Below are 21,147 nucleotides of genomic sequence, written 5' to 3'. Positions count from 1 at the left end.
TACTTTAACCCAAAATAGCAACACGCAGGGAGTTTTGAGATACTGCCATACTTGGCTAGCACAATTGAAAAAATATTGGACACTCAGTATACCTAGGCTCATAAAATACAGGGCTTCTGTTCTCCACCTTTTTAATTGTTACTGTGCTAGCTGCTGTACTTTTTTTAGTTTCCTTGACTGTAAGGATCAGCCATCTACAGGAAAAATCTGTGGCCTGTCCCTAGCCTGCCCTAAGAAAACTGAGTTACAAGATAGCCAGAAATTTCTTATTGTTTGTGCTTTTCTGGATCACAAGTCGCATCACTTGTTGCTCTGCATGAATATTTCCCCTCCCAAGGAACCCAGGGACTTGAGCAAGGTGTTTGTGAGGGTGAGTGTCTCTTTAATTTGATGCCAGCTGGAGAAATACATTCTAATCAGCATTTCCTGAAGTAACAGAAAGAGCAAGTATCTTTTGTCACCTTCTCCTCCCCTTTGTGATGCTGTAGCTTGTTACATCTTCCCAGTCATCTCTCCTCATTTGTCTCACTGCAGCAGTATGCTATACTTTGCCAGCCGCAGTATCTTGCGTGTAGCTTTCCTACCTCACTCTGCTGTGTCCTTTTTGAGGCAAGAGTTGGCCAGAGCTATACTGCTGGTGTGTTAACATGGTCTACTCTATGCTTTTTGTTTTTTGCTTACTTGGGGAGGACAGGGAAAGCAAGGCCCCAGTACACCCACCAGCTTTCTCAGAACTGGAGCAGCTCTCAGAGCCCCTTTCCTGAGTAAGTAGCGGAGTAGCCCTAGGTAGAGAAAGCATCTGTCATCTCCTTTATGCCCCTTGTCTGTTCCACTAGTGAAGTTCCTCTGTTCCCTTGTACCCACTCTGCACAATCCTGATGTTCTTAACAGTACATAGACAAGTGGTAAGAAATACTAACCTTATATTACAAACAATACTAACTGTGAGCCAGTGTTCCTGATTTGCACATGTACAGTGTGCGCTTGCACCACCCATACAGGGCAGCAGTCAGCACTTGCACAAATGGCACCACCACTTTCATCCTGTGTCTGGCTGATCAGGATGGTCTCTTAGTGGGAAGTACCCACAAACAAGCTGTTGATCCCTCCAGCAGCTGAGCAGGGAGCCTCCATTTACCCAGTAGTGCTGGATCACCAGTCTGCTTCAGTAGCCAGTTCAGCCCACCCTTGCACACACCTGCTGTGGATGCCCTCAGAGCCAAGTCTATCCTGTAACTGGCCTTTAGAGTCTCCCATGTTTCTACTTGCTCCTCTAGAGGGAAGCACACACATACAAACAGGGCCCAGTTCAACCTCAGATGCCCCAGCCTGGACCTCCTTGTTCCTCCAGTTGCCTCATGCACTAATTGCTGCACATGCCGCCCAGACTTAGGGCTGCTTTGATAGCAGGCTCCCGAGCCTGTTATCTTACTTGCTGGCTACAGCTGGCTGTGATGCTCACACACTGACACACCAGCTCACTCTGCAGTTGCTGGCACTTGCTTTCCACTCTTCCAGCCTGCTGCCAGTGCAAACATAGAGCCCCTGTCACCCCAGGTCTCACTCCAGTTGCTGGCACTTAGACCTCCATGCACGTGGCATGGAGTACCCTCTCCCAGGAGGAGGATGAGAAGTGGAGTTAATGGAGAAAGCAGGACAGACACCACCACACAAGAACACTCACCAGCAACCTGCTGCCACATGACCAGCCCCTTTTATCCTCTTAATCCTGTTTCCCCACACATGCTCCTCCAAAAAAATCACCCTGGCCCCTACCTTTGATCCCTCCCACAAAGTTGGGGTGGGTTTTTTTGGTGTTAATTCTGCAATTCCTTGGCAGTGTCCAGGAACTCTCCTCCCCCACACCCCTCCTGTTTCAGTCCTCTACTAGAAGGGTAGAGTCTGGATAAAGCCTTCCAGCCTCATTGTCCCCATTCTGGACAGTTTTCCTGTCCCCATCACTGCTGGGCAAGCAGGGCACAGCACAGCACAGCCCAGCCTCAAATCTGACTCACATCTTCCTGGGCAACACAAGAAGCAAAGGCAAGCACAGCCCTCCAAGCCCTCTATGTGACATAGACCTCTGCCATTTGACTAATAAAAGAGATTCATCACCAAAGCATTAGATTGTTTAAATAACTGTATTTAATCTGTACAGTTTGAGAGAAGATATCATAAAATGCAACATTCCTTCCTCATCCTCAGCATCGTTCCCCTGGAGCTGAGCCCTCATCTCCAGAGGGCAGGTAACTACCACTCCCCTGCAGTTCTTTATGGTACAAAAGTCACAGTGTAATTGCTTTAGTCCTGGACAGATGATTTCCCTCATGAGTGAGGGGAGACTGATGAAGCTCAAATGTTGATGGAAATTGTTACCATTTAGGAATGAAAAAAAACAAAAACAAAACAAACCCTCAGCTATTGCACACAATCATTTCCAGCAGAAACTACAGCAGTTAAGTATTTAGCTGCCTTTACACTCCCCACATCTGAAAATGCCTTAATTGGTACTGATTTAGGCAAGAGTGAAAATAGAACCTGTAACAAGATTTCAGAATGATACAGTTCTTGGAGGGCAGAAGCTGACAAGCAACTCCACAAGTCAAGCAGCATGCTTTAGAATACCAGAAAGTTCTCCTACACAGGGAAGGGACAGGAGCTAGACAGATGTCATCTTTCAGAGACAGGCATGGGAGGAACATCAGCTTCAACAGAAAGCTATGAAGTACAATAGACAATTTGTTCATATAATTGTCAGGATAAGTATTTGACATAGTTTATGTAGTAGAATACATATTTGAACATATTTTAAAAATAAGCACTAATTTTGTTTCATATGTACACAACTGATTTTAATCATGTACTGAAAATAAATTACAGGAAATAATTTTAAAACAGAAGACAAGAGTTTCACAACAAACATTCCCACTGATTTTCCCAAAGGGGTGAGAGATTGCAGTGCTCAAGGCAGGTAAATATCACAAATATATCAAAAAACTTCAAATTGTTGATGCATTCACACATTTACATGAGCCACAAACATTCCTTTACAGGGACTGCACTTAGCTACCACAGAACCAGGTTTTGCCATAAACTACAAAACTTTGATACAAAATTGTATTTATATATTTATATTTCATATACATGCCCTACCTGTGATTTTTTAAAAAATAAAAACTAAACACACTGTACAGACAATCCTAACTCATTGCTTGGTAGCTGTAGGCAACATTTTTGGATGGAATTTCTCCCCCAGTAGAATTAATGGCAATATTACATACATGAAGGCTAAACTGCAGAAAAAGACAGCTCAGTTCTGATATGCACCTCCTTTGGGACCAGGTCTGCGAGTTCAAGGCAAGATACCACATGCTCTGACCCGCTGCCCCCCCGACAAGTCAGTTCTGCATCGGCGGCGTGAGGAACCAAACGTGCATTTGTGTAACACTGGTATAAAAGGCAATAAAGCAAGATACACATTGTAATGTAGTGGTTTTAACAGCTTCACCAGCTCAATACACAGAAACACTCCTTAGAGGTGGTATGGGGATGGTGTGGAGCTGGGTAGTTTGGTGAGGGCACACCTTACATGGGGCTGATCACTGTACTTCCCTGAAATTACCCCCCACAGGGGACAGATTCCCATTGTAAGCCAGAGACTGCATCAACTCAAACATTGGGGGAAGATCCCATGCACTCCGCCCCCCACACACATGCAGGGTTCACCGGGACTACAGGTAACACAGACTCCCTCCCTCCCACCCCCAGCAGTCTCCATGGCACCAGTTTGTCTTAGAAGCAGAGCGCTGACAAACTTACTCTTCCCAGGTGATGGCAGCAATCTGTGAAGCCAGTCACACTAAACTACTTCTACAGTTGATTGTAAACTTTGGTTTATTTTTATTTATTTTTTTATTATTATTGAGTTCTCATGGTACAGCAAGCATGTCTAAGATGAGAGGGCAGAATTGAAGAGATGAACTGTCAGTCTGTCTTTAGTCTGGCATGGTGAGACACCTGCTCCGTCAGGCCTGCTTTGATAGAGTTTTTTACAGACTGCCTCATATGATCCTCCATCAAATTATCACTCATGGGCTTCAACACCTGTGGAATGAGAAATGTGCAAAAGAAACAAAAAAATGAGGTAACCAAGGAAAAAAATATAAAAACGTACAAAAAGATGAGACTTGAAAGAATGAAAAAAAAAACCCAAAACTTAGAATGCTGAAGTCTGACATGAACTGGCATTAACTGAAAGAGAAATGAGTTTTGCTGCTACAGTAATGAGGTTAAATCAGTCACATGCTATGAACAGAAGTGATATCCCTCCTATACAGCAGTACTTCACTGAATTCAAACCACTTTACAGTTCCTAGAAGATGGATGTGCAACTCCATACCCTATATGCAGCATCAGTCTGGTATGGTTACAGCATTTGTGCAGACCGGCCCAGACAGTCCAGCTTATTGTCCTATATGTGTAAGTGTGAACACTTCAGATACAGACAATAAGTTAAAAATACTGGCTAGTTTTTCTTCTTGTTATTGTTGGATGAGAGTCGCTGTCGCGGCACTGATGTAAGAGCATGGCGAATCGTTCGGCGTCTAAGGACTTCAAAGAGTTTGGAAAACACCTAAAACACGAATTCAGCTGTTAGGAAAAGTAGCTCTTAGAAGGCAGCAGAAAAAGCCAATCAAGTTCAGAAAAATAAACTGATTGCCAATAACTTCTCACCTTCCTGGGACTCCTCTGAAGCAAGGAGGGGAAAAAAAAGGCAGAGATTCAGAAAAGAACAATAGCAAGAACATGGTTTATCAGACTGACCCGGACAAGACCTGCAGGTGACTTTGCATATTATTGGTGATGTGCAACTGTAGCAACACCACCAGAAAGCTCTTCTGGAGACCACTTTCCTCTAGCCCCCAAAAGGCAATCGCCTACTAGCATAAGCCAAATTGTCCTCCTTCTATGGAAGGTCAGCAGTCAAATCAAGCCTTATGTGTTCCAGGTATCCTACAGCAGCAGCTGCACTCAGTACTACACATAGAACTGACATCTGCTTTTCTTGCAGCACTCTTCAGCCCCATGCTCTAGAACAAGCAGCTATGGTGGTACAAGAGAGCCTCAGTTTTAATTGCTAGTTAGGGTTGTAACTCAAAATTTAGTACCCTGATGCTCATTTCCCTCGTTACTAGAAATCCACTTTTTCAACTCCAGTGTAACTCATAACCTTACCTGGTTGCTCAGATAGGCCTAGCATACCACCAGCTATGACAAGCCTTGAACAGAGTAATTTTTCAGCTCTTGTTCTTTTTCAGCCTCTGTACAGAAGGCTCCAGTTAAGTTATTTGCTCGTGCCTTGTAGATGACATTTTAATGTCATCTCAGATAAGTTCAGTGAGCCCTTTAGTAACAACAGGCCTTTAAGTAACACTTTTTTGATAATATCCTAAGTTTGTCTAACATTCTTTGTGCATGGCATGTCTTACTGAAGAGATCAGTCACATTTCTGAGCTGATTTTCTCTTTGGCAGCACCAGCATTCTCCATTAGGTCTAGACCAGCTTTTCACTCACAGCACCAAACAGAAACTGTTTGATATGTCTGCTTAAAAAAGAAAGATTTTGCATTAAACACAGATACCCACCTGTTCCCATATAGCTTCAGCGATCTGATCAATGGCTGTTCCAACTTCTCTGAATTCCCCAGAGTACTTAACGTATGCCCAAGTACAAAATGATATAAGAGCCATCCCCAGCACAAGATTACACAGGGTAGCTATGGAGTTCATACCAAGGAACCCAGTCAGTCCTGAGGTTATATACATGGCAAACATGACTGCAAATAGAGTGGCAGGGGTACGAGCAGCATAAAAGATGTTTTTGCCATCGTTGTGCTTCACAAAGTTTGCATAGATCTCATCGATTTCCACTTCAAGCTGTTCCTGGTAGCGCCGACAGAACTCCTCCCCTCCCATCTTCTTCACTGAGCGGAACTGCCTGACAGCTGACTCTCTGAAATCCTGGTGCTTCCGCTCAAGGTCCGATGGGGCAATGTAAGGCTTATCTCCCCCACAAACCTGTTAGAGCAAGCAGAGATGAGGTCATCACACCCTGAGTATCTTCTGCTGTATTGAAAGCAAACCTGCTCCTCGCTAGCCCTCTCTTAAGCCAGATGACTACCTCCTGTAGCTTTCTTGGCTCTGTAAGATCTAGAGTCCTGTCTAAAAGTACTTTGCATCATGGCACAGCAAGCGCCTTATCTGTCTGATCACACACAGAGCTACAGCATATGACTGAAGTCATACATTTAACCATGCCCTTTGGGCAAGCCCAGAAGGACAGGACATCCACCACACATACACGCCCATTATGAAAATAAACACCAAGAGGCAGAGAAAGCTTGGTTTAAGGAAGATTAAGGAGAACTCTGAAGTCCACAAGCCCTCCCCCTCAGTTTTTTTACTCCTGGTCACCATCTCAGCAAGGGGGTCAGTACAGAACTTGGACAAACAGAGTAGATTTTGCCCACTCAGTAAGTGTGTTCCTGTTTATGGCTGCCACTAGCAGGCACCACAAATCTTACCAGGTGATACGAATTAACAAGAACTAGCTGCTGACATCTTTAGCCTGTTCTTCCCTAGACTGTCCTCTAGGCTTGATTCTGATCAAATTGTGAGGGTATGTTTCTGATGAAGGGATGAGACCATGGACTCAGATGGATGCCTGTGATGTGGACACCCAACATCTTCCTCTCCTTGAATCAGCACAGGTATGAAAATGGTTAGACTCCAAGGACTTCTACTCTGACTTCTGACCTCTTGAGGACTAGGATTAGGGATTACCTAGGCCATTAGAGACATATATATGGCAAATCAGCTCCAACTCCTCCAGATCCTCAGTCAGACTCTAAAAACTGAAGATTCTTTCCATATGATGTCAAACAACAGCCTTCCCTCTTCTACCTGAAAGTATTCTTATTGCAGTGCTTGTCATCTCATGTCTTGAATGCAGCAACAACTTTAACTGTCTCCTGCTGTTATCCCTTCAGCAGGACACATTGAAGGTCACTTTATCAGAGTACAGCATCCCGTTTCTGCCTCACACGATGTACAGCTTCACTGGCTAGCTTCTTCAAGGCAAACCTCACTGTTGAGATGCTGACATCCCCACTCTACCCCTTGCTCAAGTTTAACAAGCACCTGCTTATTTATTTCTTACTGAAGTCCTCCACATCTGGCACAGCTCCCTGGAAAATGGCTAGTAGTCTCATTCTCCAAAATGGTCTTTCACATTGCCCTGACAGCATTAAACACTAGGAGCTGCTGATGCATTGAGATGACCACACAAATAACTGCCACTGTTTCCTTATACTGTGTGCCTGCACCTGTTGGTCCTTACACTTGAGGTTACTGGGGGACAGCATTTTGGTTAGGCACATTCAGCAAAGGAGGGCTTTTGTTCATGAGAACTCAGAAGCTACACTAAGATCTTTACATAATCCAGTCTTAAACCCAAAGAGTTCCCACTTCTGTTCCTAAAAATAGACATTTCAGAGCTGTGTCACATTAAGAACATCATCTGAGACATCTGGAAAAAAATTATTTTGCATGTGTATTTCTACAGTGATATAAAAATATACAGTACTGGGGAACATTACTATGGAAACAAAGTCTGTTTAAGAGAACATCTGCTCCTGTTTATTCCTTGCCCCAAGTAATAAACCTTACAATTGCAGTATCTCAACTGCCATTATAGATTCAAGGTAGGAAGGCAGCAAATGGGTTGTTTATAATAAATGCCAAGTCTATTTCAAGAGATTTTCCAAAATGGAAACAAAGGAGTCCCTCTACACCAGCAGAGCATTCTCAAAACAGCCTGCTAAAAACTGGAACTGCCTAGGTCTGCCGCTAGCATTAGGTCTTGCTCTAATTTCAGAATGGAAAGCTACTTCAGCGATTAAGACTGGAATTAGCCTAGTTAATGAGGAGCTATGTTTGTAGCATGTTATCACACCTACTGGTCTTTTCCTGTTGTATTCTTTCACAATAAGCATAGTCCTGTTAAGCTTTATGGGATACGTAACTGTTCTCAAAATTTCCTATGATAAAACCTTGCATAACACTACATTGAATATGAAGTCCATCCAGCCATTCATCTTGAAGTGGCATAAGTCACTATCTTCAAGAGACGCAGCAAGTAGGAAATTACATATATAGCTTTTTCAGACAAGATAATTCTTGTGTTTCAAAGGGTTTTTAAGAACTTCAGAATAATTTTAATCTTTGTATTTTACAGCTAACGAATGACCACAATCCAGAAACATGAGACTATAATACTAGAATTTTACGCTTGCATGACCCTGGCCCACCAAATGTCTCCTCACCTGTTTGCTCACTTCGTGTCACAGGATTTTAAGATGCCAGTCAAGAGCAGCAGGGGGAACTAACAGCTGGTATTTTACAAATGCACCCATTTCCATACCTCCCTAGCAATTTCTGTCTCAAAGAATCCTAGTTTTGCTGCATCAGACATCTAAACTCTAGGCACAGTGCAGAAAAACATAGACACTGTCCCTAAGCTGCTGTTCCCCATTAACATGCTCACAACCAACACAGAGCACAACACGAAAACTGAAGGTCTGTAATTGCACATAGGCAGTTAGAAAAAGCTGTGTCATCATACCTGCTCCATGCCTTTACTGTACAAGTCTTTTGCTCCTGCCACAGCAGCAAGATTGTTTGCCTCAGCTGTTGCCTAGAAAACATTGAGCACCATGTGTCATCACAGCATTGCCAGCTAGTTACATACATGTAGTTACACTGCCCAACATGTCCCCACAACCTCCAAAGCTTCAGATTGCCAGGAAAATGCCCCACAAAACAAGTAAAGGTTAGCAATATACATTAAAACAGACTACTGACTAGGAGAATGTTTTCTTGAGCTCTCTAGTACAGCTGCAGACAAACTCCCATGTGCTTGTAAAGGTTTTTCATCATGGGCAATCTCTTACAAATGCTCCATAGTTAATAAGCAAATAAGGATCACTAAACTATTAAATGTTGAACCCGAAACATCACTACACCTGTGATAAAAAAAAAATCAAGCTGGTATTCTGCATTATATATGTGCATTTTTAGTGTCAGAATTTGTAATAAGCACTATTTTTAATCTGTGTCATGTCAGGGACAGTTATGTTAGTTAATGCTGCAAGATGTCATCTTCTGTATCTCCCAGACAAATTTATGTCATGCTAAGTAGAGGAAATGGCAGCAGCCTTTGTTTCATTTTGAGGAGTTTTCTGAACTCCCCTAAAGGTCTAAAGATTTGGTTCCTTGAAGGACAAGAAAAACACCCATGCCTTAATGAAGTGACACAGGAAGTTTAAAAAAAAAAGTCTTACAAACACAAAATGTTTAAAACTGACCCTAAAGCCCACAGTTTGGTGAAAGCTCTTCATCTCAAACAATTCAAGGGTTCACCACACAGCTTTACACAATCAGTTTGTGTTCAGATTGCTTTAAAGCTGATTACATCCTCTTTGGATCAACCCAGAAAAGAAAGCTCAAGGCAGTTATCCATTCTAACAAACCCACATAGAGTAGCCCAACAATGCTATAGTGGTGATAGCTGCATTACTATAAGCCTTCTCCATTTTATCTGCTACATCTGATGCTAAAAACCCACTGAATACAGTCTGAAAGATACTGACAAAAAAGAAAGTTACAGGAAATGCATGCTTAGAAATTGAAGCAGCTAAAAAAAAAAAAAAAAAAAACACACACAACAAACCAAACCAACCCCAACCAACCAGATATACCCCTGCTCCATTTGGTAGATGGAACTGAGGGAAGACACAAATGTGTACCAAGGCTATATAGTTCAGACAGCTTTCAAAGTACACAGCACCCTCAGTAACTACAGCTCTGTGCATGGGAGCTTCAGACCCACACCATTCATGACTTTCAACTGCAAAGAACTTACGAAATACACATCATCTATCAGATTATTTGAAAGAAAACTAAAATACCTGCAGCATAGATTTTGGATGAGGTAGCTCCTCTCCTTGATAGATTTTAATATAAGCCTAAATGGGAGAAAGAAAAAAAAAGTTTTCTTTTTACTAAACATTTATGATTGAGGAGAAGGAGAGAACAGGGATGATATAAAGAGCTCACAGATTATTTGTAATAACACTAAATATTTAAATTAAGCAAATTTATTCATATAAGTCTGGCATTCTCACTGTTATCTCTACTGCTTTAATCCCTTTACTTTCCCAGGGTAGCAGAGCACCCTAAGGAGACATGGCCACTATCTCAAAAAGTGATGGGCTTGACAACAAGTTTCTGCTCCCTCAAATACATAAGAAAGTCTTCGCTAGGCAGGGAATTTCCACCCAAAACAACGAGCGAGGACAATCATCTCACACAGCTTTTCTGGCAAGAGGTCTGTTGAAACACACTCCAGTGCTGGGAGAATCAGTACTTACATTCCCCCTTGCTCCCTTGAAGTGTGGGAGGAAAAAGAAAAGAAAAAAAACAACGAAAAAGTATCAAAGCACTAATGCAGACAGAGCTGAGCTGCCAAAATACTTCTGGAAGTCAAACAGGCAGCCTATTCCTCCGGTCCCCACCCCACCAATCCTCAGGTGTCTTTTCTTTCACTAGGGGTTCAGAAGGCTGGAAGAGCCTTCCCTACACATCCTTCATGCCGCCTTCTCCAGCCCACAAGACAGCCCATGGCACAGCTCTTTGGGATGGATTAGTGGCGGGGTGCAGCAGGCAGCAGTAGCCACTTCAGCACTTCAGACAAGCTGTACAAGGTAGACCAACAAGGCCACTCTTAGCCCTTTGCAGGCCAGAAAGTTACTCCTCTTCATGCTACTACTGCTGTCCCCACCAAGCTTGTCTACAAGCCTCTGCCGTGAGGATTCTTCTCTGTAAAGGAGGAGAGAACAAGGTTATCAGGGTCCTTACACACCCACTGCTCTAGGTTGTAGGACAACCTACAAAAATGTATAGAGTTATACAGAACTCTGTTCCCTCGACACCCTCCTTGCTTCTGTAGCTATTTCCTCCAAGTAAAAGCCCTCCAGTTTCCAACTCAGGCTTCACGATCTCAGCATTAGATGCACCATCCCCAGGGAGCAGTCCTCTTTAGTTACATAAGCACTGTGCTCCTGCAGCACCCTGTGCTACTGCTCCCAGGCTGGGTACGAGACATCAATAACACAGCTTGCCAACAGAGGAGGTTTTACACTCAGTTTTCAGGGTGCAGTCCTTTCTAAACTGCTCTTGAACACGCACTGCCTACACTCTATAGGGTCAGGCATTCCTAGAGAAAAAATTGGAATAAAAAGCAACATGCAACCATGTAATACAGAGACTAAACATACAAGCTCCAGAGTGTTCATTTTATGCTTGTTAGAGCAGCCATGACTTCTGCATCGCATATCATGTCTTTCCTTTATAAAAAGTTCCTTCATTTCACAAGTGTTAAGAGTTCTGGTCTCTGATTCCTCCCTCACATAGCTTCTTTCTTAACATCAGTCCAACTCTGTTCTATCTTTAACATGCACGCTCAAAACTAGTAGTGCAAAATTGATTGCTTCAGGAATGCATGCCACTTTCTCCTACCAAGCCAACTGTCTAAGTCATTCCAATACAAAAAAAGGTTACACACACCAGACCAATTCCTGGTGATGTAGGGATTATGTTATCACATTTCTGCTGGTGTCACCATGATACCAAAACAGCTCAAGAGTCTAACAGCTGCAAGTATCATACACAAATATTTCAGAGCATACAGTGCCACTGCACATTCAAGTGTTTCAAAAGCATCTTCCTTGCATGTTAAAAATCCAGAAGGGGATATCTAAAATTTTCAGTGCTTATCCATAAGTTTAAGAGCTGGTTTTCTATCTGTACAATCTACATGAGACACGTTGGTTTTTTTTTTTTAGGAAAAAAAAAAAAGGCCATATATCCAGACCAACTAGGACTTAAAAGCAGGAAAAAAAAAAATCTCTAATACAGTATTTCAGCCTATTTACAAGGAAAAAAATACCAACACAACTTTGCCAATAGTAACTTGCTAAGAGCTACACTGTTAGGAAGTTTTGTGCCAGTTCTGGAAAGTCAGTGTAATGAAATGAAAATAAAAGTCAGTTGATCAGTGAGTGTCAGCCTAGATATCTTATCTTCTCTGGGAACAACATGCCCTAAAATTAGAATACTCTTTTAAGCCATTAGCAGAAATAATTAGTATGAGTTTGCTTACCTTGAAGTATTCTACAAGATCTCTACAAGTCACCTTGGATCCACTAATCTCTTTTTCTACCAAGTTTTCAGGGGCAAGCAGTAATGGTACCAAATTCCGCAGTTCTTTTTTAAAATCCTCATCTATATCTAACAAAAATCAATCAATTAAAAAAAAAAAAAGTGGTTAGCTGTTTGGGTTTGTTTGTTTGTTTTAAATGTTACATTTCCTAAAGGAACACTGATAACCTTTGACCCTTCAAAATCCATAGCATCAAAATTCTTGACTACATTTTTAAGATACTTAAAGACTTAAATACATAGTATAGATTTAGTAAATTCTACCCACTCCTTAATCTTAAATTCAGACTGAGAGAACAGGGTTCCATAGTCCTTGTAATATTTAAGGTGCATTTCCCCAATTATACCAGCAATCCCACAGGCCTGTGTTCTAGGCACAGAAGCGGTCGGCATCCCACTATCACAAATCCACTTTTTTAGCCTTCGCTATTCTGATACACTTCCTCTGATGCATGACAAGCAGCATTTGGAGAAATCCTGACTGCCTCTCATTCTGCAGTAGCAGAAGTCTGCAGCTTCCATTTTAAAGTCATTCTAGTTCTGATCTTTGTTTAGCAAGTTCTTAGAGAAAAGTCTTTCAATTTTAAGAAAGTAAAGTCTTCAGTTTTGTGAATTCTCCCCTCTGGAATCCTATTTATCTTTAGAATCCTTAATTAATGACCTTTCAAGTATGTCTGAAGTTATCAGATTACAATCAAAAGCTAGACACACACATATATATATATATATGCATTCTGTCTGCCTGCTTAATTCCTCTACCTTTAAACTACTGAAAAGAACACACAATGCACATTTCTGGATTCCAGAGTTTTACCTTTTAGCCCTACATTTTTCCAATCAAGGATTTTAATAGCCAACCATTTCAGCATTTAACTTCTGTTACAAAAGAAAACAAATTCAGTGATTTGAATCAAGAAACACACAATGGAAAGCTTCCTACCATTCAACCTCCCATCGAAATTTGGATTTGTTGCAACTTTAAGACCGGGGTGGGGCAACAGGAAACAGCCAAGATTACTGAAACAGGAGTGAATATGCTTCCGTACATTCTGTAGCTCTTCATGTTGATTTTGCTTTACCTGAAGAAAAAACAAGGGCAGTAAGAACTGCTATTAGTCTTGCACTACTGCAATCAAGATTAAATATCAGCTTAAAAGCAGTAAGAGAAAAAAAGTGCATTTAAGCTTTCATCCTGAACCTAAAAATACCAAGTTCTAAACCCCAGAACTCCGCACAAGTGGGAATCACAAGCGTATTAGCGCAAAGAGTCAGCTTATCGTGCATCTTTATCTTAACAGTAAGTTGTCAATTGAGCTAAAAGACCACACTAGGACTACTGGAGATAACTTACCTGCAATCTTTTCTCTAGGAACTTTTTTCCTCCTTCCAAGCCATAAGCATGTTCATAAGGATAACTCCAATCTCTAATTAAGAACATTAGTGTCTGTATCAGGAAGAACAGCAGTGAATGGTTTGCATCATTGCAAAGGTCAAAAAACACTATCACACATGATTATTTTAAGTAAAAGAAATGTCTAAGCTTGGCTGCTCTAAATGAAGTAGCCTTGTAGTTTTGTGGTGCAAGTGTTTGCTTGTTAAAAAAAAAAAAAAGGGCAAAAAAACCCACAAAAAACCCCAAACAACCAAACCCACACAAACAACACAAATACAACTCACTCCTTATCTGAAAGGAAGTACCCAAGAGTCTCAAAAAGATAGCTTCCCTGTTCCATGGGTTTGCCTTTTGCTATCTCACAGGGATTACACTGTCCTCTCCCATCAGCTGAAGACAGAAAACAAACCTTGACATTACTCTTATATCAGACGAGGTGCTTTACAAAGAATGCATCATGCCTGCACCAATCGCAAGAACATCAGGGACTCACACAGGCTGAGTATTCTAGAGACACAGGAGTCTTAAAACTTACTAGTTGACTGCTATTAGTAGTGCTCTATAAATTAAGGAGGATACTTCAAGATGGAAAGGATCTCATTCTTTGTCTCCACTAAACAGAAGAAGCTTCAAACCCTTCTCTGGCTCAGCAAACAGTCAGGAGAAGCTGGCAGTTTCAAGACTTAATGGTAAAGCCAGTCATGCTTCAAGTAAATGAAACACAACATTGCCCTCCTCAATGCTATTCCTTAGAGGCCACATGACCTTTACTCAGAACCACAAACCACCAAAGACCAGCCATATCTCAAAGAGTAGTGCATAAGAAGGCAGTGCAAAACTTCTCCTTAACGTCTGCACATCACTTGACACTTCCATTTGTTTTATGCCTTATCACTCAGGCACAAAGTTGCACTTGCCCAAAATGCGATCCTCTTCAGCACTTTTCCATTGTGTTTTTGCCAAGAAATGTGGTGACAGGAAATGAAAATCAGTCTTGTAAAGAACAGGCTAGCTTCAGCCCAACTAATTTCTCTTCATAGATTATCTTGAGCTTATTTTCTACACATTCAATTGTTTAAGATCCATTTAACATAGACAGTTACCTGAAAGGGCTTTTGGTAGATTTCTTCCATAGCTAGTCTTCCATATTCTGTAAACAACTGATAGAAAGAAGAATAAGGATCTCACATATAAAACATATTTTTCTACTGTAAAATATAATATTATGCCACTAGAAAATAAAGCATTTGTTCTTAAATCCTATTATGGTATGAGAATGACCAATACACCTCAAGAACAAGTACACTGATCCTCAGTAAAATTCAGGAAGGAGACAACTTCCACTGGTTTCACAGTGCCATAACTGTTAACATACCACAGCTCTAAGCGGGTGGCCTGTGGGCTCTTCTCAGAGGAAAGCTGGCTGTGTCTCTCAGTAAACCAGTTTCTAACACTTGTTTCCTAGGCTAAGGAGGTATGTCTGTTTAACATTTGCCCCTTACTTCCAACAAAAGAGTTATTCCTGGAAATCTCAAGGAAGTTGACTAGAGCAAATGTATCAGACATTTAAATACAAGCCAACTTCAGCAGCTTCCTACTTCAGCCCGTGACCTTAACTGATAATTGTTCTTTCCATCCTGTATAAAGGCAAGTGTCAGCTGTCTTCTTGTTGCCTTCACTACCTTTAATACCAGTAGGAGCATTCTTCACTGGACTGAATGCACCAGACAGCCCACAAGAACGTGAATTATGGACTGTGCTGGCTGTTTCAGCAGAAGTCAATACTGTCAGGTGTTGATCCATGCTAGCTCCCTTACAGATCTTGGAGGTCGAGATGGAGGAAGCACATCAGTATCCTCTAATACCAGGCAACTGTTTTCTCCCATCAAAACTAACTCTTGGAACATCTCAGCTAAATTTTACGGCTAAAAAGTCAGCTTCCTCTGTGCTGATCACAAGAGCATCTGAGAACTTACAAGACTAATTTAACAAAAATGAACTTCCAAGCCCTCATCACCCTAAGCAAAAGAAGCAATGAAGTGGCCACGCATCCATAAGTCCAGCTCCTTTGATCCTAACTCCCTACCCCATTCACTTGCCTGCTACACAGAAAAGGCAGCAAGAGAGGCTAACAGTATTCCAGAATAACAGAAATCCCTGTTATAACAAATTCAGGATTTCCTTTTCCCTCAGCCCTTCCCTTCCTTGCCCCAACTCTAAATGCATGGGTGGCCCCTCCAAATGCTTATATTTATCATCTCTCTCTTCCCTTAAATCTCATCTTCCAGTATAACAGAAAGGAATTGCTCTATTCAGACCGCATTGAGGCTGTCAAAGGACTGAAGTCATGAGGGAAGCCTGGCTTTCAAAAACTAGCTAAGGTTTTTTTTGTTTGCAGTGCTTGGGTGGATTTTGGGGGGTGGGGCTGCTGTTGGCCGAGTGATACAACTCTGTTAACAGAGAATGGCATCACAAGACTATGTTTAGTTAGTGCTCTTCTACTTCCAGTATTGGCAGCCAGTCTTTTGCAGCACTGACCAAGACAGAAGGCCTTTCAATCAGAAGACATGTAAAACAGTTTTAAGCTGTGACAAGGTCACGGCCTGAGCACAGGCAAGCATTTGTTAATACACAAGCTAGCCTTCAAAGCTATAGGTTTTAAGTTAAGGAGCTAAGGTTCTTGCACTGTTCACATGAAGCCAGAATACAGTGGCTTTTGACCACAATATTCCATTAGAGGATGAAAAGAGAGGACAACCCTTTCCTGCTTTTGTTTCTAAGAAATAAAACTCCACAGAAGTTTCTCAGTTGAAAAACTGGAAAAGGTTTCTAAGTGGAAGATACTCTTTCTGCTCTGACCCAAGCTCCCACATTTCCTTAGAAGCTGGTTACAAAAGATTATCCATTTTCCTATTTTAGGGAAAAAGGAGAAACATTGGAATTTTCTCAGAAAGTACTTCCATAAACCATTTCCCTTTCTCATGCTTTTTTGAATTTCAGAACTTACCATATAGAGAACAGACTTTTAAAAGATAAGATTTAGCCAGATTAGAAGCCTGTATTGCTTTACCCCTGCATTGGCATAGCAGAAGCATCACAGCATCACGGAGTTGATGCAAATAACGTTGTTGTTACAGGCAGTACTAGTTTTAGCATCAGGTCAGCTTCAATGTTTTATATGAGCACGCAGCTCCCAAATCACAGTTACATTAGTACTAACCTCAAGAACAATATCAAGACTATCCATTCAGAAGCAGCTTAATATAAATTCAGCATATTCTTACCTGCAAATGTTGAAGGTCATCTTCCTGAATATTCTGGGACAAGTTGTATACCTGCAAGGGACAGTAAAAGAATTACAGTGTAACATGAAACCGTTATCTACATGTAATCTCTTTTAGATATCTTGAGTATTTTTATATTTTATATTTCTCCAACATAAATGACTGAGTAGTTAGTTTGCCAGGTTTTTTTGCCTTTAAAATTCTTCTCAGAGAAATTTGATTTTATCCAGGGAGCTTGTGACTGTTTCAATAGCAAAAATACTGGATAGCAGTATACTCAAAAGATATATCAATAACCCACAACTCATCCTAAACACAGAGACAAAAACCCAAAACAAACAGCAACAAAAACCCCACCACACACACCAAAAAGAAGCCCACAAGGCAAAAGTAGTGTTCTACATACTCCTGTTACTTTCATGTTGCAGCATGTCTGAAGAAGGTCACTTGTCATCCCTCAAAAACCTGCTCATTTTTGGCACATGTAAGGCACAAACTTAAAAGTAGTTTTGAGCATAGCACAAGAGAATTGTCAGAATTCCAACAGTATCAGCAACTGTAATTAGTGTAATTTCACCCAAAGCTGCATCTAAAGTCTTAAAGTTTCTGTAACATCTATATAGAAGTGCTTGCTACTTTGACTTTTTTTTTTTTGAGATTCCCCCGTTTAGTCATCAATTTAACTCAGCTTCGTCTTTGATAACCTTGATTCCACAGAGAAACTAACGTGGTATACTATACTATACTGAAAATAAGACATTAAGTACAAAAGTTTGCATAATAGTTGGAGGAAGATATGCAGGTCAACTTCCAAAGCATAGCTAGAGAGATATTCTTTGCATGTTCAGGCTAGCGTATTGCTATACCTGCCATTATTTGTCAGCACAGGTATTCTCACCTGGACAGAACTTGTCATGGTGCTCAGAGCAAAAACCGTCGCACAGTCTTTGATAGTGGACTGGCTATCAAAGGCACCTTGGGTATCCATGAGCAGTACAGCAACCTGGAGAATTTTAAAGAGCAGCAATAGTTAACCAAATTGTTACACTTTCAAAGTCCAAGGCATTGGGATAAATTCTGTTTCAAGCAGAGGAAGTCTCTGTCCCTGTACCTACTCAAACCTCAACCAGCTCCCTGTGCACATGCCTATACACACCTACAGCTTAGTAAGCAACAATTACAGAGCCACATCCTGAGGCTTAAATCCTTGTACTTGCTACACTAGTTACCTTCTCCCACAGAAATAGCCTCCCTAGCCCAGTGTAGGTACAGTGCAGAGTAACAGATGACTCTCACTCCCTGGAAGAACTTTGATCTCAGCTGATGATCCAGCACTATTCATTAGAGCTAAGAGTAAGATGGTTACTTTAAAAAAAAAAAAAAAAAAAACCACAACACAACACCATCACACTATCTTAAATTGATCATTTTCAGAATAAAGCAAGATAATTGATCCCGACTGTCTGCTAGAATAATAAGGAATGAAGCCATCTTAATGACAGAAGTTCATCTGTCCAATTCCCGTCTTTGGTATCAACTACGATTTCCTTCTCTTTCACTTAGAGATGACTGATAAGCAAGAAAAAGTGAGTGATTTTTTCCCCAGAGCACCAACAGATCCTTGCAATTTAACTGTTTTTTTAGCCAGAGAAATATGAAATGTTAGCTATGAAATTTGATAAAACTTCCTGCACACTCCTAAGCCACTATCTGTTTAAGATAAGTGTCCCTTATTAATTGGCCATCAGATGTTTCCTTTGCAAATGCAGAAGGTATGAGAGTTAAATAACCAAAAGCTTATGGTTCAGGAGAACACAAATAGCTCAAGATACACCACCAGTACTATGGAATAAATATTTATTAACAACATCAACACTTTTCAGCATGAAGATTAATAACTACAAAGTTTGGTTGCAGGTGAACTGACTTAAGAGTTTAAAAAAGTGCATCAGTTTTGATTAGTTAGTGCCTTTTATCCCACTGTTAGGACTGTTAGTCCTTCTTTTTATGGACTACCAGTTAACCATATGGAAAGACCAGCTTCTAGACACTGAGGTTGTTCCCAGTACTTATAGCTGTGCATTACATTTCACTAGAACACAGCTACAACCTAGAACACATTCTCACCTCTCAAAAAACTGTCTGTTACAGAGTTGTTCTCACAGCATTTATCTATGTTACTTATAGCCATTACAGTTTTACAACATCCACAGTATAACCCATTCATCAGCCTGGACAGAGTAGACTTTGCCAAAACAAAGTACTCTCAAAATGGGACTATTGTTGGAGACTGAATCTTACAACCCAGCAGGAAAACTCGTACTTCCACTGCTATGAGGTTTCCAAAAATGTTATGTGGATACTGAATGCAAAGGAAAGCTACTGATGTTTGAACTGCCAGCAAGAAACCCATGGTATTAGAAGTATACATAGAGGCAAAAATCCTTACAGGCACCTATTTAAGTCAAGCACTTACCTTTGTCCCATTGGGTTTATCAATTACAAACACTTCACTCCAAATCTGAATGCCAGTGGTTTCCCGTTCACATCCCCCTCTCCATGTAAACCCAGTCAATGGCTCAGTGTTTCCACCTATCCAGCAAGGAGAAGTCTAAAAAACAAGAAGAGAAGCTTATTTTTAAATAAGCTAGAGATTTTTATATTTTTTAACAAGCTATGTTTTAGCAGACTTCCACATTATTCTCTCATTTTCCTCAGAACCAATTGACAATACTACACAAAATATTAAAATGTAACACTGCTCTGCTGTGTTTCAAGAATCATCCATGAAGTGTTGTTCAAGTCTACCGTATTTCAGCATCTGCACAACTTCTCAGCCACTGAAGAGTATATGTGCACAGTCTCACCCACTCAGAGCTAATGAGAAGAGCTCAGTTTTGTCCATCAATTCCACTTCACACTCATGCTCTTCTCTCACAGCTGAGAAACGCAACTCAAGCAAAGCTGTAAGTAGCATGTATTTTAACTACAAGAACAGCTAAACCTCTACGAGGAACAAAAAACTGATCTTGACTTAATGATACATGTCAATCAATCCATCCATATTCAAATTTCATCGGCAGATCACCCACTGCAGAAAAGGTTATCACAGAGTCAAGCACAGTTTGCAGCTAACATTTCTGGCCGATAGTACTGTAACGAGGTCTTCGGTCCTCAATGACAGCCAACACACAGAGTAGGAGCTCATGAAGAAGAATCCAGCCATCATATGAGCACATTTAACCTAGAAATGCACTTTATATACTGGGCAAGTAAGGTGCATGACGGGTACCCTGAAGAAGTTTCACTGTCATAGGTTTATGTACACTGAAATCCTACAAGAGAGAAGTGGTAGATAGACAATAGTTTAACTGATGATTGGGCTTCAAGAAAAACCTTTCACAGAGTAGAGCACACCATGCTGGCAGAACAGAAAGAGATGTTTAATGAATTTGCCTCTGACTGCCCAGAGAAGATCACTAGCCAGGAAAGTGCTCTTTGAGAAGGTCAAAGGGGAGACTTCTCAATTCACTAGACTATGGTCTCTACCTTGCAGATTCTGCACTGGCTGTTTTCAGAAAAGACCTCAAGACACATCTCTTTATATCTCAGAAAACAGCAAGAGCACCCAGAATAGAAATACTTACTACAAATAAGTAGAACTATTTCTAAAGGTGAATGGGAAAAAACAAAACAAAAAACACAACAAAATAACCTGCACACATTCCTCATGCCTAGCAGCATGCAGAGAAAACCATACTAAGAGGGAAAGATAATTGAGCAGCTCTGCACAAATGTCCTCCTGAATGATAAGTGCATGCCATTCGGTTCTGCTATTTGGATCAGACCTGGCAAAAGTACGAGATGAGCAGATAAAAATTCAGAAAGTGAACGCGGGTATCCAGGTGAAGAGAACCACAGCTCTTTACAGGTAGGTTGGTAGGGGTTTTTTTGTTTGGGGGTGAGGTTTTTTTTGGTTGTTTGGGTTTGTTTGTTTTGTCATGGACATACACCTCTATCAGAGAGATTAAGCAAAACCTGAACAGCTTTCCCCTGGAGTGTTTTATCCTAGAAGATGCTATACATCCACTGACCACTCTAAAAACCAAAGCTCCAGGCCTGCTTTGGGCT

General features: G+C 41.1%; 1 protein-coding gene across 2 annotated transcripts in view; it reads right to left on the bottom strand.

Annotated features, from left to right (window-relative positions):
• Nucleotides 1–2,127: 2,127 nt before the first annotated feature.
• Nucleotides 2,128–21,147, bottom strand: part of ATL2 (atlastin GTPase 2) — a 37,374-nt gene continuing 18,354 nt past the window's right edge. The window contains exons 3-14 of one of the 2 annotated variants that reach the window (XM_065631553.1): nucleotides 19,493–19,627; nucleotides 17,915–18,019; nucleotides 17,017–17,067; nucleotides 14,836–14,892; nucleotides 13,691–13,783; nucleotides 13,280–13,418; nucleotides 12,281–12,408; nucleotides 10,029–10,085; nucleotides 8,684–8,755; nucleotides 5,647–6,078; nucleotides 4,735–4,749; nucleotides 4,130–4,633 (exon numbers count right to left, since the gene is read on the bottom strand). In XM_065631553.1, coding sequence (XP_065487625.1) covers nucleotides 4,526–4,633; nucleotides 4,735–4,749; nucleotides 5,647–6,078; nucleotides 8,684–8,755; nucleotides 10,029–10,085; nucleotides 12,281–12,408; nucleotides 13,280–13,418; nucleotides 13,691–13,783; nucleotides 14,836–14,892; nucleotides 17,017–17,067; nucleotides 17,915–18,019; nucleotides 19,493–19,627 — 1,392 coding nt within the window. In that variant the 3' untranslated portion in view covers nucleotides 4,130–4,525. Of the gene's footprint in view, nucleotides 4,105–4,129; nucleotides 4,634–4,734; nucleotides 4,750–5,646; nucleotides 6,079–8,683; nucleotides 8,756–10,028; nucleotides 10,086–12,280; nucleotides 12,409–13,279; nucleotides 13,419–13,690; nucleotides 13,784–14,835; nucleotides 14,893–17,016; nucleotides 17,068–17,914; nucleotides 18,020–19,492; nucleotides 19,628–21,147 lie in introns of those variants that run through there. The other variant, XM_065631552.1, reaches the window with a different exon arrangement.

This window comes from Caloenas nicobarica, chromosome 3, assembly GCF_036013445.1.
Source record: "Caloenas nicobarica isolate bCalNic1 chromosome 3, bCalNic1.hap1, whole genome shotgun sequence".
Lineage (NCBI taxonomy): Eukaryota > Metazoa > Chordata > Aves > Columbiformes > Columbidae > Caloenas > Caloenas nicobarica.
This window is presented reverse-complemented; position numbering and strand designations above follow the sequence as displayed.